Raw genomic sequence first — 19,815 nt, forward strand, 5'->3', positions numbered from 1 at the left:
TTTAAAAGGTTAATACGTCCCAATAAAAAAAATAGTAAGGACTTCCATCCCTTCAATTTTGTCCCAATATCTCCCAAAATTGGAGTCAAATTTAAATAAATAAATTCAGAAGCTTGATGGGAAATTACAACTCCTAAGTATTTCAATTTCTCCACCCACTGCAATGGAATATCATTAGAAGCCATACTAGGGGCCTTCAACCCTGTGACTATTGAAAAAGAGTCCGATATCTTCAAGGCCCCTTGGAGAGAGGGTCCAGCAACATTTAAGAACAATAGAAGGTCATCGGCGTACAAGGCTACCCTCTTCTCCAGACAACCAATCCGCAATCCCTTAATATTAGGGGAGGTGCATAATGCCTCCGCCACAGGCTCCATAGCAATAGCAAAGAGGGTGGGCAGCCTTACCGAGTTCCCCTAAACAATGAAAAAGCAATTGACAGTCCTCCCCCCATCTTCACTGCAGCAGTTGGATTTCTATATAAAACCTGCAACCATTTTATAAACACTATTGGAAAGCTCACTCTGCGGAGTACTTCCCACAAAAAGGGCCACTCCCACTCCAAAGTATCAAAAACCTTCTCTATGTCCAGGGAGGCAATGACCCTAGAACCCATATTAATATGTGAGGCATGAATATTGGTGTGTAATCTCCTCAAATTCACATCCGTGGTCCTACCAGCCATGAACCCCGTCTGATCTGAATCAATAATATTAGATAGCAAAGGTTGTAGTCGACTGGAGATACGCTTTGTCCAAATCTTAAAATCTACATTCAAAAGAGCGATGGGCCTATATGAAGCACAAAAAGATGGATCCTTTGGGTGCTTATGAATTAAAACTATATGAGCATGACTCATTGATTCCGGTACGACTACTTCCCTCAAGCAATTAGAGAGAAGGCAGTATAGGAGCTAAAAGCTCTCCATGAGCCTTATAAAATTCAATAGGGAGGCCATCCGGTCCCGGTGACTTCCCCAATGGGAAGGATCCGATGACCGAAAGGACCTCCTCCGGTGTTATCGAATGTACTAGCATCTCCCTCTCATTATCTGTTAACCAAGCCAGTGCAACTGAGTCCAGCCAAGCTGCCAATTCTGTTGGCTGGAAATCAGAGCACAACTGAGATGTACTGTATAAAGTGTCTGATAGAATTGACGAAAAGTCTCCAAAATTTTGGGCTGTGTACAGACCATATCTCTAGAAGCGCTGCGTATTTCTGAAACACTAGGTTGTTCATGTTTAGGTATCATGACCAAAAAACTACCATTACGATCTCCCTGCTCAAAAAGCTTCTGTTTATTTTGGTATAAATCCAACCTTGTGGCCTCCGCCATATGTAAATGAAATATCCGTTTATCATGGAGTAAAGCATTAAAATATGACTCCGAAGGATCCGCAGCATATTGGCATGTTTTTTCCTCTACTATATGTTTCAAAGCATCACTCCTTATTTGCCGAGCCTTATTAACCGCTCTAATAACGGATATATACTGTCCCCTTGTATAAGCCTTAAAGGCATCCCATGTTATTGACAAAGTAGATGACCCTGCATTAATTTCCTAATACTCTATTAAAAGATTCTGAATTTTATTAGTCACATCTGGATGTGAAATCCAGTAAGTTCCCAATCTCCATTGTGCTGCATCAAGAAAATTATGTATGAGAAGTGTGAGCATAAGCGGAGCATGGTCAAATAACCCACTCGGCAAGTATTTAACATCTACAAAATCCGCTAATATCGCAAAATTAACAAATGCTAGATCTATGCTGGAGGTGGTCTTATATGAAGTTGAAAAACATGAGTATGCTCTAGTTGATGGATGTTTCCACCACCAAGCTTCTACCAGATCTTCCATCTTGGCCCATTTAATAAGTTCTCAGGAAAAATATTTGGGGGGGGGGGGGTTGGTTTGTCCAAGACAGGATCAAGTATAGCATTAAAGTTTCCCATTATCAATAACTTAGCTGGGCCATAAAGAGATATCTTTTCCATGAGACTATACATTCCATGACAAAATAGAAAAAACCTCTTGATCACGTGACATCTAAAGAATAAAGAATATAAAAATAATTAAAATATAAAATAATTTATAATTAAATTGTAAGATACACTGCAGAATGGTACATCCCAAAAACAGCAAGCATTTAGAAGAACAATTTTCACATTTTTGCACATCTTTAGAAGATTGCATCGACCAAACCATGAATGCAGTCCACTATTCAAAGTCTCCAACAAAACACGGGTTCTGGTCAGGAGGGGGGGAAGTTGAGTTCAAAGACCTGAGATAAGTTAGACGGAATATATGTTCCCAGATATTTTAGAGCTGTCTCCATCCACTTGCACTTAAAGTTCAGCTGCAAGGTCCGGAGTAGCGCAGGGGAAACTCCCACCTCCATAGCTTTCGATTTACCAAAATTGACCTGTAAGTTAGCTAGTTTGCCATAAATATCGAATTCACAAATAAGGTTGGGAAGTGATGCCGACGAGTTAGTGAGGGAAAAGAGCATGTCGTCAGTATAAGCTGAAATTTTATGATGCATATTCCCTACCTAAACTCCCGTGATGACAGGGTTTAGTCGCATCGTACAAATAAAGGGTTCCCGTGAGAGAGCAAAGAGCAGTGGCGAATGCCAGGAGTAACGAGGACGAGCCTGAGGATGTATCTACATTGGGAAGTAGCGGAACATTGAAGTCTCCCCCTAATATCAACTGACCTGTGGAAAATTCCAAGGGTAAGTCTAGGTTGCGGCTGAGAAAAAGGTCCAGATGGTCATTAGGGGCATAGATAGTAGCAAATTTCATTTTAGCCTCTCCCAGCAACCATTTGATGAACATGAAGTGGCCTTCAGAGTCCACTAGGGTGTCATGGCAGGTCCAGGGAAGTCGGTTGGACAATAGTATGGATACACCTTTAGATTTAGTTAGTTTATTAGTAGAATGGTAAGTGGGTAAAACCTATTTTTCAACATAGGAAGTTTATCGTCTCTGAAGTGGATTTCCTGGATGTGAGTGTTTCAGATCATTCAATAGCATACGTCTCTTTTCGGGAACATTTATCACTTTGACATTAAGCGAAATTATCTTAACAGTATCCATCTCAGAATAGGGAGAGGGAATTGACAAGGGAGGGGGGGTGTGGGGGGGGGGAGAAAAAATATAAAGTTACAGTATCCGAAAAACATACAGAAAGCGGAGAAGTGAGAAATCAGAAATAGGAAAAAACAAAAATAAAAATATTCAAGTGCTAATTCAGCAAGTAGGTTCGGGGGGGGGTCGCGTGCACTCATACATGGCCCGTGAATCTACAATGGCAAAATATTGCCAACGATGCACCGCCAGCCAACGTCAGTGTTGGGGAAGTGCACCAACCTAAGTGGGGGAGTGGGTAGACAGAAGCCAAACAGGAGTGGACCCTACCTATCCCACCCAGCCCGGCATCAAACATCAATAACAGCAACAGTATGCAATATGAAATATAAACATTGTCTAAACAATAAAAGAATAATACCCCTTCAGCACATCTGTCATTTGGGGGTTTTACCCAAATCAGCCTAGGGCAATCCTCAAACCCATTATCGGGGTAGAGAGGGCGCAGTCTCTCCCGGAGGGCACCGTTGCGTCTAAAGGGGAGTAGCTAATAATGTAGGGAGGTCAGCCATGTCAAGATAAAATCCCAAAGATCCTCATCAGCAATATTAAGGGTCAGGTGCCACAGAGGTCACCAGGTAGTAGACCTCACCTATAAGGTAGGTCTCCAGCACAATCTAGCTTACTACCTGTGCGTCCTATTTCTCCCACTAGTAGTGGAATGGTAGCACCACTCACCTTGCCTCAAAGCACCCCCAGGTAGTCCCTGCCGAAGCTCCATCAGGACAAGTCTCATCAGAGTCCCAGCCCGCCCTCTCTCGTCAAACAGACAGACAGCTGTCAGCGGAGGTAAGGGCAGGGGCACGAGGGGCAATCCCTCAGTGTCTAGTACTCTCCCCCCTCCCTGATTTCAGCCCACCTAATCATGAACAGAAATTCAGCATATTTTGTAGACAAAATCAGTGTTAGGATTTCCATCTTCTGGTCTGAGGTCTAATACAAATAAATGTATGGCCGACATTGCCCACCCCACAGCATAGCATACAGGCCACAGTGTGCAGTGTTGGCCACGGCAACTGCTTCCTGTGTCTCACCTAGCATCGACCAGACAGTTAGTTCCACAGTTCGCTGTAGTACCGTCTATAGCCTCCCATTAGAAGCATATAGTTCAAACATTAAGGCACCAAGACCTCCATAAAGGTGTACAGGCTTTGTCGGCTCTGCTAGGGATGGATGATTAATAAAACAATGGCCGAGGGTCGTGGAGGACAGCAATAATTGCTCACAATAATGGTGAAATCACAGGTACCTCTGTCGTTCTCAGGTAGTGTGAAGAGTGCAGCCTGGTCAAACAGGGAGCCCAGGGGGAGGCATGTAAAACGGTGGCATTGGGATACGTGCCAGAGATTGTAGCAGGGGTAATAGCGATGCAAATTGGCACCCCAGACCCATGCGACCATAAGTAGGAAGAGTTGCCTGCATCGGTTACAGTATGTTGTGTAGGAGCAGTAAGAATACAGCAGCCACATACTTGATATAGGTGGATCGGGGTGTCATCCAGAAGTTATTGGAAAATGTAGCAAAGAGCATAACGGATTCAGTTGTTGTAGAGCCTCATAGACATACCTTGCCTGGTACCAGCATGATATCTTGGATCTTAGAAATCCCCCCTCCCCTCTACCAACTAATAGCTGACAGTGTTTTAATTAACCCTTAAGCTAATCCATATAAGCATATACATCCTATAATAGTTTGCTCCTAAGGCAGACAAAACAATAAAACAATGGGATATAGCCACTTAACAATAAACACATAACAACCCCCACCCCACCTCAAACTATCTAGCAATGGTCTATGAGACACATCTACAATATTCTAGCAGTCTGAAAGGTGGAATTATTTTTCCTGGCCCACCTCACGTCAGCACACAGTGGGTTAATACCTCCTCCGGAGCCCCACATGACCACCTGTTCCAAGCTGAATAAAAGACAGCCCCTCCCCCAACTAAAATGTTCTTCTTTTTTGGTCTGCTCCAGGCCAACTGTTGATTGCAATTGGTAAGTAATTTGTTTGCTGCATCCCCCCTGATGAACCTAACCCTCCATGTTCAGCCTCTCATGGAGTTGGAAGACCCTGAATGCCCTTTTTGTGCCAGGGCTGTGGGCAAAATGACGCTTAAACAGCATTGACATTGTACAGGTGTGGTAATATAAGGGCTCTGCAATGTCATCATTGCCTCTCCCTTTGGGATTTTTCCCTGTCTTTTTATATGCAGCACACCGCACTGCTCCCCTGGCTTCAAAGACAGTCTGAGAGCAGCTGTGAATCAGGTCACAGGATGCAGGGAAATGGGCAACACAGGATGGGAACCACCAGATGCCATGCAATTGTGTAAATGGTCTTGGAGGTCTGCAGTTGAGAAGGCTTCTCTCCCTTTCTCTCTCTGCAGTCCTGCCAGGTAAAGGACTTACCTCAGATATTGACTGAGTCTCCTGTCTGCCTCTGGATGTGCTGTCCTGGCTCCCCTGCTATGCTGCGTACTTCTGTGGGTTTGCTAGTCTGACTGGTTTTTGTCTCAGACTCTAACTGTCTGCTGTCTGCCTTTGGAAATGCTGTCTGAGCTCACCTGCTGCTGCTTCTGAAGTGAGTGGAGGAAGGCAGATGGCTCTTAAAGAGACAGTGTACCATGTTTTTTGGTAAGAGGTAATATGCCTTTTTCCATATATTTTGTGCAAATATGAGCTTGCCACGCCCGTTAGTGGCACAGAAGATTAGCAAAGGTAGGAGGGGGCAACGTGGGACATGGTTTTTAAAAGATTGCTCATGGAAATTATGCAAATTAAGGTGTTTTGCAGTATTTTAGGAGCAGAAACCCTGAATGCAATGCTCCAAAAAACATAAGACCAGCCAACAATCATCTTATCCTGACCAGGACGACGACACCTAACAGGTTGTCACATTCATTAAGCATGTGATCAATACACTAAAGGAGTTGTTTCCACTTACCCTGTGAAGGGACAGAATCCAGGAAATTGGCACATGCATTTATGCCAGCATGATAGCAAATGCCTTGCTAAGCTCAGGGTGCATTTTGGGCCTGCATGCAGCCAGCAGTGGCAGAGAAATTAAATTGCACAGGTTGCCTCACAAGGATGTGGTTGTGCAAAATTCTAAACCATATTATGGTGGCTATAGCAGAAAGTATGCTGCAAATATCCACGCCACAAGCAACACCCATAATGATAGAGCATAAATCGCTTGTTGATGAAGGTTGGTCTTTTCCCATAATGGCAGAGCGTAAATCGCTCATTGATGAAGGATGACAGAGATCTCATCAGAAGACCAATTTACAGTAACAGGTTCTCTAAGCTTTATCCAAATGGGATGGCTGATGTATGTTTATGCACTGCACTTCCAGGGGTGGATGCTGCCTTCTAGTGTCTGGGACAGTAAGTGTCTTTTGCCTTTTTATAACTCGGTTGCCTTCAGAGATCCTATGGATGAGAAAGTGGACTTGTTCACACCAGATGCAGTCCAGTGCGTATTTATTCTGCATCAAGAACGCATGAACAGTGTCTAACTTTGATTACAATTACTTAGTTCACACCAGTACTCATGCACATTCTAGTGCAGTCAACAAAAATAGAATGTTGCATTGTTTCTGTATGGAACACATCTGGAAAGTGGCAAAACCCATTGAGAATGCATAAAAAAAAAACTCATGCAGGAACACATCTGGAACACAGAAATTGTGGTGATCTGGCCATCAGGCTTGCACAGAATCTATACAGTGACAAATTTTGCCTGACAATCAACAATAGAGTGAACTTCGCTATATAAACTTCAGAAATGGCATTACATTCAACACTGGAAACTACAAGATTTGGCACAGTTTCTGGAAAGAGTGGAACCTAGCAACTGACTTTTGGTTGATGCTTTTGATAGACCTAGTACAAGCAGTGGCGCGCTCAGTCACTGCTATGAGAGCATTGTGATTACGCCACTGGAGGGCAGGCGGAACTTCTACACAAGCCTTCGACATTTCCTATAATGGGAGGTTATTGTTTAGCCAAAGGAAAAGTCTGGACTGTGGCCACAGACTAGTAAGAGGAACCCGCCATCCTTCACTCAAGCCTACTGAACTTCAGAAGGTGCAGGAGGCCAAATCTTATAGGACAGGCTGCAGATTTAACAGATCACAGTGGAGGTGTCACAAAGTTACTTTTGACATAAAATTAAGTCCAGAGCAAGCTGCTAAGATGACTGGAAAGTGTTTTTGAAGGTGCAACCAACCAGTCTGATCCAGTTGGGGCCAGGGGGCCTGAGTGAAGTTGATGATTGTAGCCTCCTTCTGGAGGGTTTGGACGACAATCATCAAAGACCAGTGGGTCCAGAAGACAGGTGGGAGTACAAGGGAGAATTCTAAAGTTGACCACTGAATTCATTTAATTTATGTTCACCAGATCTCAGAAGAGAAAATGTTTGCAAGATTTTTATACTGCTACAAGGCCATCATGCCAGTGATGCCGGAAACATAGAATCATCTGGGGGCCTTTCTCCCCAGTTTTTCTAGGACCTAAGGCAGGAGCCTTCTGGCGTGTTTCAGTTTGAAGGAATCAAATGTGTTCATACACACCAAAATGTTGAAGATGGAGTCCATGCAGACAATCACAGGGACAGTTCAGCAGGAGGACCAGTTAGTAAATCGACCAGCCGACTCCTACTTCCATGTACCGATCAATGCCGAGCACCAGAGGCGTATGAGATTTGCGGTGGCCAGATGTCACTTCCAGTTCAGGTGTCTGCCTTTTACAGAATTGGCACAGCCCTAGGAATGTTTTTGAAGATCTTGTTGGCAGTGGTGGTACCTTGGGCCAGGTGGCACATGAGGGCGTTTCAAGTTGCCTTCCTTAGCCTATGAGCTGGGCTGTCTATGTATCAGAACATCTTTGTGCCTATACAAATTCAACAAGAACTGGAATTTTGGACATCACCACTGTACTTCTTTTGGAGGCATGCCTTTCAGCCCAGGAGATAGGATAATTCTGATGCCAGTCTCTGGGGCTGGGGAGTCCACAATCTGAAGAAACAAGTGCAAGGCCATTGGAATGCAGTGAAGTGCAGACTCCCCAAGTATCTTGAATGGAAAGAAGCCTTTTTCTAGGATTGCAAGCCTTTCAGGATCTTCAAGGAGGCCTGAGTAAGGTTGACGAGATAGTAGTAGCCTACATTGCCTGACAAGGGGACACCAAAGGTCTTTTCTTGTTGCATCTTGTAAAGAAACTTTTCGTGGGGCAGAGAACCACTTACAGTCAGTTAAGGTTGGCCTTCATACCAATATTGGCCCTATGGGGCATTCCAGCAGTAGTTCTCAGGGAGACTTCACTGAACATGCAGCTTCTAATATTTGCAACAGGATACCCATGCAAAGACTTCATCATTCTTCATTCACAGTGCCAGGGAATTGTCTGTTTGATCTTTGTCTCTGGTCGAATGAAATTTTTTTTTATGGCAAGATCAGTAACAGCACCCCAATCCAATGAGACTACTTTTAATAGCCTGGCTATGGAAGAGGCTATACTAGGAGGTGCAAGGATTCTCATCTGAGGTTGTTCAGACCTTGGTGACTAGAAGATCATCCCTGAACACTACATAGGCGAGGATATGAAAGCTTTCTCTCCTGTGTTCCCTGCTCTAGCCAATATCCTTGACATTTTACAGTCAGTGCTAGAGGTTGGTCTGGCATACAACTCCATTTAAGTTACAGATCTCTACTTTATCTTTTCACAGTCTGCAGATAGGTGCAAAGGCCAGTGACCAGATGCTTTTTCCAGATGACAATCTATATATGACCTTGAGGGAAATCCTTGTTCCCTCTGTGGAACTTAGGCTTGGATCTGAGAGCACCCTTTGCTCCAAAAGGTTTTGTTTTCATTGACGTACCTCACGTTAAAACTAGTTCTGACAGCAACTACTTCAGACAGAAGGATATTGAAGATTGCAACACTTTCCTGCAAGGGCCCTTGGTGTCTTTTTTTTCTTTTTCTTTTTTTTTTTTAGATATTTTTAAGACAAACCAACATACCAACAAAAAAACAATAAGCAATTACAAAACAAAACTTGGGCAGTCATTGGTATACAGCATCAAATACAAATACTAAGCTCATGCAGTTGAGAGAAAATGATAATACATTGGTTAAGTATCAGTCACGTGGGTGCAGTATTCGATCAGATTATCAATTGTTCAGCAACAGTAGAATTCCATATATAGAGTATTGTGTATTGTGGCATGACCTATAGGCAACCTGCAACGTATATTAACTGTGAGGGGAGGGTCAGGGGGCTGGCCATCAACCTGTCCCAGATTCTGTGGAAGGTTTTACTTTGTTTCCGAAGTTCAAAAGTAAGTTTGTACAGTGGTATAGCATCATTGATTAATTTCAACCATAAAGTTTTCAAAGAAGTCTGTGTTCCTTTCCATGACAACAATATAGCCTTTCTAACATAAAAATAAAGAATGCAAAGTAGTCTCTTGGCATGTGCTGATATCAGTCACCAAAAATGCCTAGCAGGCAATTCCTAGGGTGGACGATTTTAGGGAGGCCTAGAGCCGAGGAGATGAAAGAGCCCACCTCTGCCCAGAAGACCTGAACCATTGGGCATGCCCAGAAGCACTGTAGAAAGACGGCATCCTGGAAACAGCCACGGAAGCATTCAGCCGTGGGCAACAAACCCATCTTTTTCAACCTAGTTGGAGTGAGGTGAGATTGATGGAAAATTTTTACCTGTATAATGCGGTCCCTTGATGAAATAACTGATGTTTTGTACGTGTCACTAAACTCTGCAAAGGAAATGTCCATGGAGATCCATTTTTCCTGGGCCTTACTAAATTTGGGGCTAAAATCAGTCATTAGGGCAGCGTAATAGGTAGATATAAGTTTAGTTGGGTCAGGCTGTCTCAGCAGGTTCTCTAGTGGAGGTAGGTTGGTAGGGTCATCTAGGGAGCCAAACTGTGTTCTAATAGCGTGTCTGAGCTGATAGTAGTAGAACAGGTAGGCGCGTGGCAAGTCAAAGTCAAGTCTGATCTGATAGAAAGATTTAAAGCCTTGTGCAGTGTATAGGTGACAGATATTTAACCCTTTTGGAGTACCAACGTTTAGGGTCAGGTAAGGAGTACAGTTCCTGTAAGGTGGGGTTGAACCATAGAGGGTAATTTGGGGATACTGACCAGGTATGTCATGTTATTTTGGTAGTGATGTATCAGAACAACGTCAGGGATGTAGCCAGCATAGAGGTGCCAAGGTGGGGTGGGACTTTGCCCCTATAAAAAATATTGTGAAGGGTTTCCATGGAAGACGCAATAGCTCCCTCAGTGGTGGTACAAGCATTTGCCGCTACTGGGTGTAGCCAATCATGGATATGCACCAATTGAGATGCTAAATAGTATAGAAAGAAATTTGGAAATGCCAAGCCTGCCAAGTGTGTTGGCAACCTTAGTGTCTCAAGTGCCACCCTGGGGGATCTGCCATTCTAGAGGAATGTTGTACAGATCATGTCTATACGTTTGAAAATAGATTTAGGTATTATGCATGGGGAGTTAGCCAGGGTGTATAGCAATTTTGGTAAATATATCATTTTAAGGGTATTTGTCCTCCCCATAAGATCTAGGGGCAGGTCCATCCACTGTTTAGTTTGCTCCTTTAAGCGAGTTAGTAGCGGGTCTAGGTTATTGGTAATGTAGGTGGATAGAGGCGTCTGCACCAGAACTCCTAGATACCTAAAAGAGGACACCACCTGCAGATTAGAGTCCGGGTGGATCGGAGAAATTGCGTCTGAGTCCAAGGGAATAAGACTGGATTTGTCCCAATTCACCCTGAAGCCAGAGTAGTGTCCGAATGTATTGATCTCAGATAAAAGTGATTGGAGTGACACGTTGGTGTCTGCCAGGTACTCCAAGGTGTCATCCGCATAGAGCGAGATTCGTTCCTCAGTGGTGGCAATGGAGAGCTCCTTTAATGATGGAGATGAGCGGATGAGTACCGCTAGCAGCTCCATGGCCAGGGCAAAGAGGAGGGGGGACAATGGACACCCCTGTTTTGTGCCCCTAGTGATTGAGAGGGACTCGGTGACAGAGGAGTTAACCTGGATACGGGCCCTCTGGGAAGCCTATAGGAGTTTTATCCATGCCACAATACGGGGGCCAAAGTTGTACATCTGTAGCACCCGAAAGAGGTACGGCCATTCCACACTGTGGAATGCTTTGCATGTATCTAGGGATACTATGGCTCGTGCGGGAGGACAGTCATGCGGGTACTGCAGATTTTGGAACAGTCTGCGGATGTTCATTCTGGTGGACCCTCCAGGTATAAAGCCCCGCTGATCGCTATGGACAAAAGTCGTAACTACAGCATTTAAACGATTTGCCAACACTTTGGCCAGGATCTTAACATCCACATTTATGAGGGATATTGGGCGGTATGATTCGCATTTAAGTGGGTCCTTGCGGGGCTTTAGTAAAAGTATAATCAAGGCTTCTCACATAATTGGAGGGAGGACCGTGATATCCAAAGCTTTGTTGTATGTATGTAAAAGAAATGGGCGTAGTAAGTCTTTAAACTGTGTGTACCATTCGGTTGGATAGCCATCCAGACTGGGGGTTTTGTGAGCAGGCATTTGTGAAATGGCTACTGCAATCTCTTTAACTGAGATAGGTGTGTCTAAATCATCTCTCTGCACAGTCGTAAGGGAGGGGAGGGATATGTCATCTAGGTAGTCATTTAGTTGGGGTTCGGTGTAGTCAGCTCTGGAGGTATAGAGGTCTTTGTAGAAATTTAGAAAGGTTTCCATTATAGCCCTAGGAGTGTCACTGATTTGGCCCTGTATGGTAAGGATATGCTTGATGGATATGGGGGGGGCAATCGGGTCTGGTCAGGTATGCCAAGAGACGTCCAGCCTTGTTACCGTGCTCAAATGATTTTTGAGTGGTGTGTACCATGCGTCGTTTTTGCGTAAGGTCTAGCAGACGGAGTTCATGCTCCCTGCGTCTCTGTAGCCACTTGTCCCTTGTGTCAGGGGCCAGGTTAGAGGCATAGGCAGATTCTGCTTGTACCGTGGCAGTTTCTAGTTCCCCTGTAAGTTGCCTATTATTTTTCCGTATGACTCCAGTGATGGACATAAAGGTGCCCCTCAGTGTGGACTTAAAGGCTTCCCATTCTGTGGAGGGGTCTACTGTTCCCAAGTTGTCCCTCCAGTATCATGTAATAGTCTTCCTACACTCCCCCTGCACTACCTCGTCCTCCAGCCAGTAAAAGTTCAGACGCCAAATGGCAGGGCCTGAACCCGGGAGAGGGGCGAGATCCACAGAGAGAGGAGCATAGTCCGAGACTCCTCTGGGTAGGTAAGAAGCTGCAGTGACAATGGGAAGAGTATCCGCCATGGAAAATGCCATGTCAATCCGAGACATGCTGTGGAAAGAATCTGAGTGGCAAGAATACTGGCTCACGTCTGGATGCTTCCATTGCCATATCTCTGTAAGGTCGTAAATCTGCATCCAGTCCAAAAGAGAGGGTAAGGATCTGCCACCACCCCCAAGCGGTCCATGGCTGGGTCTAATAGGGCATTAAAGTCCCCCACATAAAGTATTGGTCCAGGGGGTCTACAGCTGAAGTGACAATTTGGACAGTACTTCCACCGAAAATGGGGGAGGAATATAAACGTTCACGAGAGTAAATGTCACAGAGGAAATTTGTAAGGCAAGTATAATAAATCTCCCATCTGGGTCTGTGTTAACTTGTAAAGTTTCAGCGGGAAGAGATTTAGCTAGTAAAATGGATACCCCCCTGGAGTAGTTTGTGTGGGTAGAGTGATAAGATTGAGCCAGCCAGGGACGCCTAAGGGTTCTCACTTTAGTGCCAGTGAGGTGAGTCTCTTGGAGGCAGATAATATGGGGACGGCATTTTTTTTAAATTGAAAAGACTAGGGACCCCTTTTTGAGATGCATTCATACCTCTAGTGTTCCATGACACTATCTTTAAGGACTTCGCCATTCAAAAATATACATCATACCATAGTCACATAGCAATGTAAATGCATTCACATTTAATACCCGATAGGCCGTGCCATCTTGAGCATACCCAATCACCTTTACAACATACTGTATACTCTTGCCTCTACAAAGGCACAAACTATTATTGGATAAACCAGAAAGAGCCAATAAACTGCCCTGGGCAGTGACCACAAAAAATGCAAAAAAATCAAAAATTAGAGTGTCCCAAAAAAGAGAAAAAAAAACCTTTGCTTCCCTCCCCGCTTGGCCAACCCCAACATAGCGAGCCTTGGATCCCTGAACTAAAAAACCCTGAAAACCCCCCCTCCACTGGGGGAGGACTGTCCTGTGGCCTCGCCACCAACTGATACGGGGGTCTATAAGGGTTGAGTGTGACAGAATATTAGTTCTCAGGTCTGCTGTAGGGAAGAGTGGGATATCTTCATGGAAAGCCAGATCAATCTGCAGGGGCAAAGTAGAAGAACTCCCGTGTGTAGGGGAAAAGGTGACTTCGTGTCCAGCTCAGGGTAAACGTAGATGGGAATTTTAGGGGTTAGAGCCTCAGGCATTAGACAGCTCTGTGCCTTGGTGGAACTCCATATCGGTCATTGAGCCACGCCATAGCCTCTTTGGGGTTAGTGTAGAAGTGCGCCTTACCATCATGAATGACACGCAGCTTGGCGGGGAAAAGCATGGCGTAGGAGAGACCCTCTGTGCGTAGTCGGGCCTTCACTGCCGCGAAGGAGATGCGTTGCCTCTGGACATCCACAGAGAAATCAGGGTACACTGAAATGGTATAGCCATTGTATTTTAAGGGGCCTTTCTCCCTGGAAAGACGTAAGATAGCAACCTTGTCTTGGAAGTTGAGGAGCCATGCAATAATGGAACGGGGGGGTGCTCCAGAGGGTGGGGGACGTGGAGGGGTGCGATGTGCATGCTCAATCACATGGAAAAAGGATGGATCATCAGACCCATAAATGTCAAATGGAAAAGAAAAACCGCGCTGCAGAGCAGATAGAACCAAAATAAAAGCTGCACTAAAAACACACCAATATCAGTGTATACCAAAAAAATAAAAAAAAAATAAAAAGTGCGCTAACAATATGAAAATGCACAAATATAAATGCATATAGGTAATAGTGAAAACCACAATCTACTGAGAACAAATGAATAACTCAATAAATAACATGAGTGTATACGTGCAAATCATGTGATAAAATGGCAAAATAAAACTCGTAAAAGATACATATGAAGTACAAAAAATGTGAAAACGTGAAAATTACAGATCCTAATCCATGAATTCAGACATGAAAAGTTCATCAATAAAAGCACTTCCATCCACAATGCAGCTTTGCCACCACCAATATCTCTATGAGTAGGTCGACAAAAGAGAAGGATGTGCAAGGTAGTACAACACCGCTGGCGATGACTCCAATCAGTGATAGTAGTAAAGGTGGACTCTTACCCTCCGTGTTGGACCCCCTCGCTGGCAGGGTCTATCCAGCATGCAGATTTTGCCCTCTACAGGGACCGTATGTTGAGAAGATCTCCCCAGCAGCTGTCAGAGATGCTGTCTTCGGTCCGGGCTAATCCAAGTGAAACGCCTGGGGGGGGGGGGGGAGCTCTCTTGCTCCCAATATGGCAAAGAAAGAGAGCGGGGCTCCAATAGTGTAAAAAAGTTTCGAAATTTATTAATAAAAATAGTACAAGCCAAACCGGAGAGTGCACGCTCCGTAAGGTATGAAAAACAATTAAAAACAAGCCGGCATATAAAACTCGCAATAACCCGTGCATAACATGGGGCAATCGTGACGGCTTACGACGTAGCCACGCCCTACATGTTTCGTCATTAGTTGACGTCTTCAAAGGGGCGCCCCTTTGAAGACGTCAATATATATAGGTAAGGGCTAGCTTGAAGGTCTGGTGCGGCCTTCATTCAACCATCCAAACTAAATATGTGACCAGCAAGTTTGGGACAAGAGAGATCAATTCTTTCTGGATTTAGCAGCTTTTCTTTGATTGTCAGTGTCTCTTTTCATTTGTTCTCTCCCGCCCTATATTAGCTTTGGTATATCCCGTTGTGTGCTGATGCGAGGTGGGCCAGGAAAATGGAAAATTGTTATCAAATACTTACCGTAATTTTCCTTTCCTGGCCCATCCTCACGTCAGCACAGGACTCCCTCCCTAGTGGCCTGTCGCAGGCTAGGTTATCGAACATCTTAGTTGGGGGAGGGGCTGTCTTATTCAGCTTGGAACAGGTAGTCATTTGGGGCTTCGGAGGAGGTGTTAACCTGTTGTGTGCTGACATAAGGATGGTCCAGGAAAGGAAAATTACGGTAAGCATTTGATAACAATTTTCCATTATCTTCATATATTTCTTGAGGGAGATTGTTCATAAATATTACTGTCCCAAGTAAAAGAGCCCCTTCAACTTTCAACACAAACCACACATATAGAACCCAGCATAACAGGGGTAAAACAAAATGCTGAGTATGGTGTGGTTGTACTGGGAGTCTGGTTAGGATAGACCCGACTGGGGTTCTCGGTCACCCTGTGCCCCTAATAGACACAGGGTAATGTACACATACGAGGACCCAGGGGAGCTGGAAAATGAAAATGGGTTTCCAGAGCTCTCTAAGGTAAACTGGGTTCCACAAGCCCCTCACCCAAAGTGACTCCCGTCACATCCCTTCCTTCTTGTTTTAGGGAGAAACAGAAGAGAGAGGCGCCTCTGGGTGTAGACTAAAAACAGATTTTATTCATAAAAAGATAGTGATGGTCAAACTCACATGTTAGAAGTCATCAGAAAGGCATAAAAATGTGAGCAGGTATGCCTTTCTGATCACATTTTTATACATTTTTCTGCCTTTCTGATGACTTCTAACATGTGAGTTTGACCATCACTACCTTTTTATGAATAAAATCTGTTTTTAGTCTACACCCAGAGGCGCCTCTCTCTTCTGTTTCTCCTTAGGATTTGGAATGTGGTTTCGTTTCTTGATGAAGGCAGCCCTGTTTGTGGACTTACCATCCCTTGGATCCTTGAATCCCTTTATCTGTATATGACTGTGAGATCATGCCCCACATGTGATAATGTGATACATTTTTTCTCTATGGATGTATACATGTGGACACTATTTATTTAATTTATTGTAAGACAGGGAAGACTTCAGTTCTCTCCCCACCCCCCTGTTTTTGTTGTTCTTATTGTCATTTCCAGTTCTCTGCGCCTTTACTTGTATACTTCTTGTTTTAGGGTTGGGGATTATCCAGTTGCCTGTTTTACTAGCTGAGAAGGTATTCTGCTCTCGTCTCCTCAAAGACCTGGCCTTTAGTGATGGTTGAATCAACTTTCTGGCTTAAAAATGATAAAAAGGTTGAATTGCTCCTGTTCTCTTCACATGATATCTATAGGTTCCCTGGCACTTGCCTGCCTTTCTCGCCAAACATTTTTAGTTTCATAACTGCACAGCAGACTCTTGCAAAGATATCTCCCAACATTTCCTTATTGGTTGGGTGCCCCTCTGCTGAGGGGTATGCTAATTGCTCCCTCTGCAATCTTTCAGGTGAGTTAGTTTTCAGCTAGAGAACTCCATTCTAGAAATTGTTCCCATTCCTCATTCTGAACTGTCTCCTGTTTGGCATATACAAAAATCTAGCCCTTGGTACCATGCAGGTCTTGGTTAGGTCTTGTATATCCTTTTCCTAACACCTTAGCTTTTGAACTCCCTGTGCAATCTCTTTTGCAAAACGTTTTTGATGAGTGTCGGCTTGAGCCAGAGTGAGGCAGGGTTATATGGGTACATTGGGGAAGGCATTTTCCTGCAAAGTTTTTGCCAGTATTCAAACACTTGAAGGCAGTGGCATATAACCCATGGGCTAAGAATTAATTCTTATGTCCAGTGTTGTACTCTACAATATGGAATTTACAGGTACATCAAAATTCCCATTTTTTTTTTCTATTTGCAGGAATTCCTTCTATCAAATTCTGCTGGACTCCAAAAGTTTGGAAATGAAATACCAAAAGGTGAGTAGGGGATACTTTAGATAAATACTGTTTGTGATATACAATTGACAATTGACAAGTCTTTTTGTTGCGCAATTCTTAAATCTATAATAGATGTTATTTGCCATTATTCAGCTGTCTAAGGTTTAGAATTGGCCGCTTCCTTTAACATGTGTTGTTATTGTTGCAATTATTCAATGTTCCTCCATTATATATAATAATCATATACAGATCTGGTCAAACACAACCTTTTCTATCTATATCTTTAAAAAATTGGAAGATCTCTATACATTCAGTATGTATATCTACTGCATATCATGATATAAAAGCAATAACCAATTGACATGTCACACCAGCTTATGGAAAACATTTTGTTGAAAGCACTGCTTCCATATGCTAGGAGTTTCTTACGCAATTGCATTAAAATGGCTCATAGCAGGTAACAATTGTGTTTGTGTGGGCAGTTTTAAGCTAAACTCCAAACAGGTCAAACTAAATAAATGGAAATATTTGTCTTTAACACATAGGGGTTGATTTACTAAAGTCAGAGAGTGCAAAATCTGATGCAGCTGTGCATAGTAGCCAACCAGCTTCAGCTTGTCAAATTAAGCTTTGAAAAAAAAAAACTGCAAGCTGTATATCCCTAATGAACCAAAGCAACGTTACATTTTTTCTATGGGCCTGTTTATTCCTGTGCTCAGAGAGATCCTGCCTGATGGGACAGCAGTGACTGGGCAAGTGACCTGTTCCCAGGTGCTGGGTCCTCCCCTGTTAAGTCTGGTGTGCGGGCCACCAGCAGTGAGCACAAGAGCACGCAGTATCTTACCAAACCCCAGTCACTGGAGAAGACTCTGTTACAGTCCATTGGTGGAAGCTGTCCATGAAGTGAGTTGGCCCTATCTCCAGCCACCAGAACACCCTGACCGAAGCAAGTAGAAAGCAGTGCCAGCGGGAAGTTTGTGTCAGCAGGAGGTCCGCTCAGCTCACAGTTCTGTTGGTCGAACGATTACTATTTTGGACACATGAGATTCTTTAGCTCTCTATTCTAGCTGTAGATTGGACTCAGAACACACTGCTGCCACCTTGTGGACATTAGTTGAATGGCAGTATAATTGTTATATCCACTTTCTTTACGGTTCATATTAATGTTCTGTACTGTATACCCAGTTTCGCACGATTTCCGGTGCAATTTATGTTGAGGTTTACTGTTAAGTAAAGTAGATATTGCACATCACCACTGGTCTGATTATTTGGCTTTGACCGTTACATTACACTTGGCGTCACAAACAGGATACAGCCATGTCAGACAGCGATGAGGAGAACAGCACAATGGCAGAGCCAGTCAGCAGCGGCACTGAGGGAGTTAAACAGTCTGCCATAGCTTCTCTATTCCTGGCAGGATTGCTACCACAACAGCTGCCTAAGTACACAGGACCAGATAAAGACTTAGATGATTGGATTAGGAGGTTGCGGGTCTTGATCCGGTCGTATGGGGTCCCACCTGCACAGCAGGCAGACCTAGCCATTAGTGCCCTTGAAGAGGAAGCAAGGAAGTTGATCCTACATCTTCCAGCAGAGGACCAGGACTGCAGGATATAGCAGCCGAGATCCGCCTCAAGAACAGGAGATGAGCAGGACGTGCTGGCTGGAGTGATACAGATGGTGGCTGAAGGATCAGTTTGTGGATGGGCTTCTGTCTGACAAAGTCAGGGAAAAGTTACAAGAGCAGGACAGAAGTAACCCAAACTTAAAATTCCACAAAATTCTGGAAGCAGCTATCCTATATTCAGAACCCAGACATGCCAGTCCAGTCCATGACGTCCTCATGGCCAGCACAGGTGATAAACCATGTAAACCACCACAAACTGGACACACAGCTCCGTGGGAGGTGGCCATCCACAAGCTGACAGAAGGAATGGCCCAGCTCCAGACAGAACTTGCCACGCTGAGACGTGAGCGAGACAATCCAAGGGGGCCAAGGGAGCACACCCCTTCATGGAGAAACCGATCACCGTCCCGCAGACGACCAAGACGGGAGAGGTCACCCTTTCCATGTTGGGGCTGTCGACAAAAGGGACATCGCTTAAGGGACTGTCCTGATCGAATACTGAGGGAGTCATTAAACTCAGAGCGTCCCGCCGCTAGGAGTCAAGCAGTGGGGCGGCCCAGCAAAACGAAGGGCGTGGTGGTTGTTTGCCCTGTGGTACACGGGTACTTCAATGGCCAAGAGGTCGAATGTCTCTTCGATACTGGGTCCCAATTCATCATTCTACCAGAACCCTTGTTCCAGAGATACTTCCCAAAGAAGAAAATGAGTCAGGATACCCCCTGGATCTCACTGACAGCTGCCAATGAACTTCCTTTAGAAGTGGTCGGGATTACCTGGATGAAAGTAGAACTGTGGGGACGGGACCTTGGCCAAAAAGGTGTTGTGGTTACACGAGCATCCGGAAAAGGTCGACCGCAGGTGATATTTGGCATGAATATCATCCAGGGGCTGCGCCCTGAGCTGTTGAAATGGTGTCCTACACACCTGGGACCACCTAAAGAAGTTAGAAAGCTGCTCCTTACCTTGGCAGCACTAAAGGACTCTGACACAAACATTAATGAAAAGGCTGGTGTTGTGAGGGTTCCTTTTGGGACAGAGATCGTAATACCTCCCTGCAAACAACAA

The 19,815-nt window shown here is 44.4% G+C and overlaps 1 protein-coding gene across 4 annotated transcripts in view; it reads left to right on the forward strand.

Moving 5' to 3' along the window:
- SEMA6B (semaphorin 6B) overlaps nt 1-19,815 on the forward strand; it is a 1,880,978-nt gene that overhangs the window by 447,403 nt on the left and 1,413,760 nt on the right. For all 4 annotated transcript variants that reach the window (XM_073594847.1, XM_073594838.1, XM_073594868.1 and 1 more), the window contains one exon: nt 17,105-17,162. In XM_073594847.1, the coding sequence (XP_073450948.1) occupies nt 17,105-17,162 (58 nt within the window). The remainder of the gene's footprint in view (nt 1-17,104; nt 17,163-19,815) is intronic.

This window comes from Aquarana catesbeiana, linkage group LG01 (genome assembly GCF_042186555.1).
Source record: "Aquarana catesbeiana isolate 2022-GZ linkage group LG01, ASM4218655v1, whole genome shotgun sequence".
In the NCBI taxonomy this organism is placed as follows: Eukaryota; Metazoa; Chordata; class Amphibia; order Anura; family Ranidae; genus Aquarana; species Aquarana catesbeiana.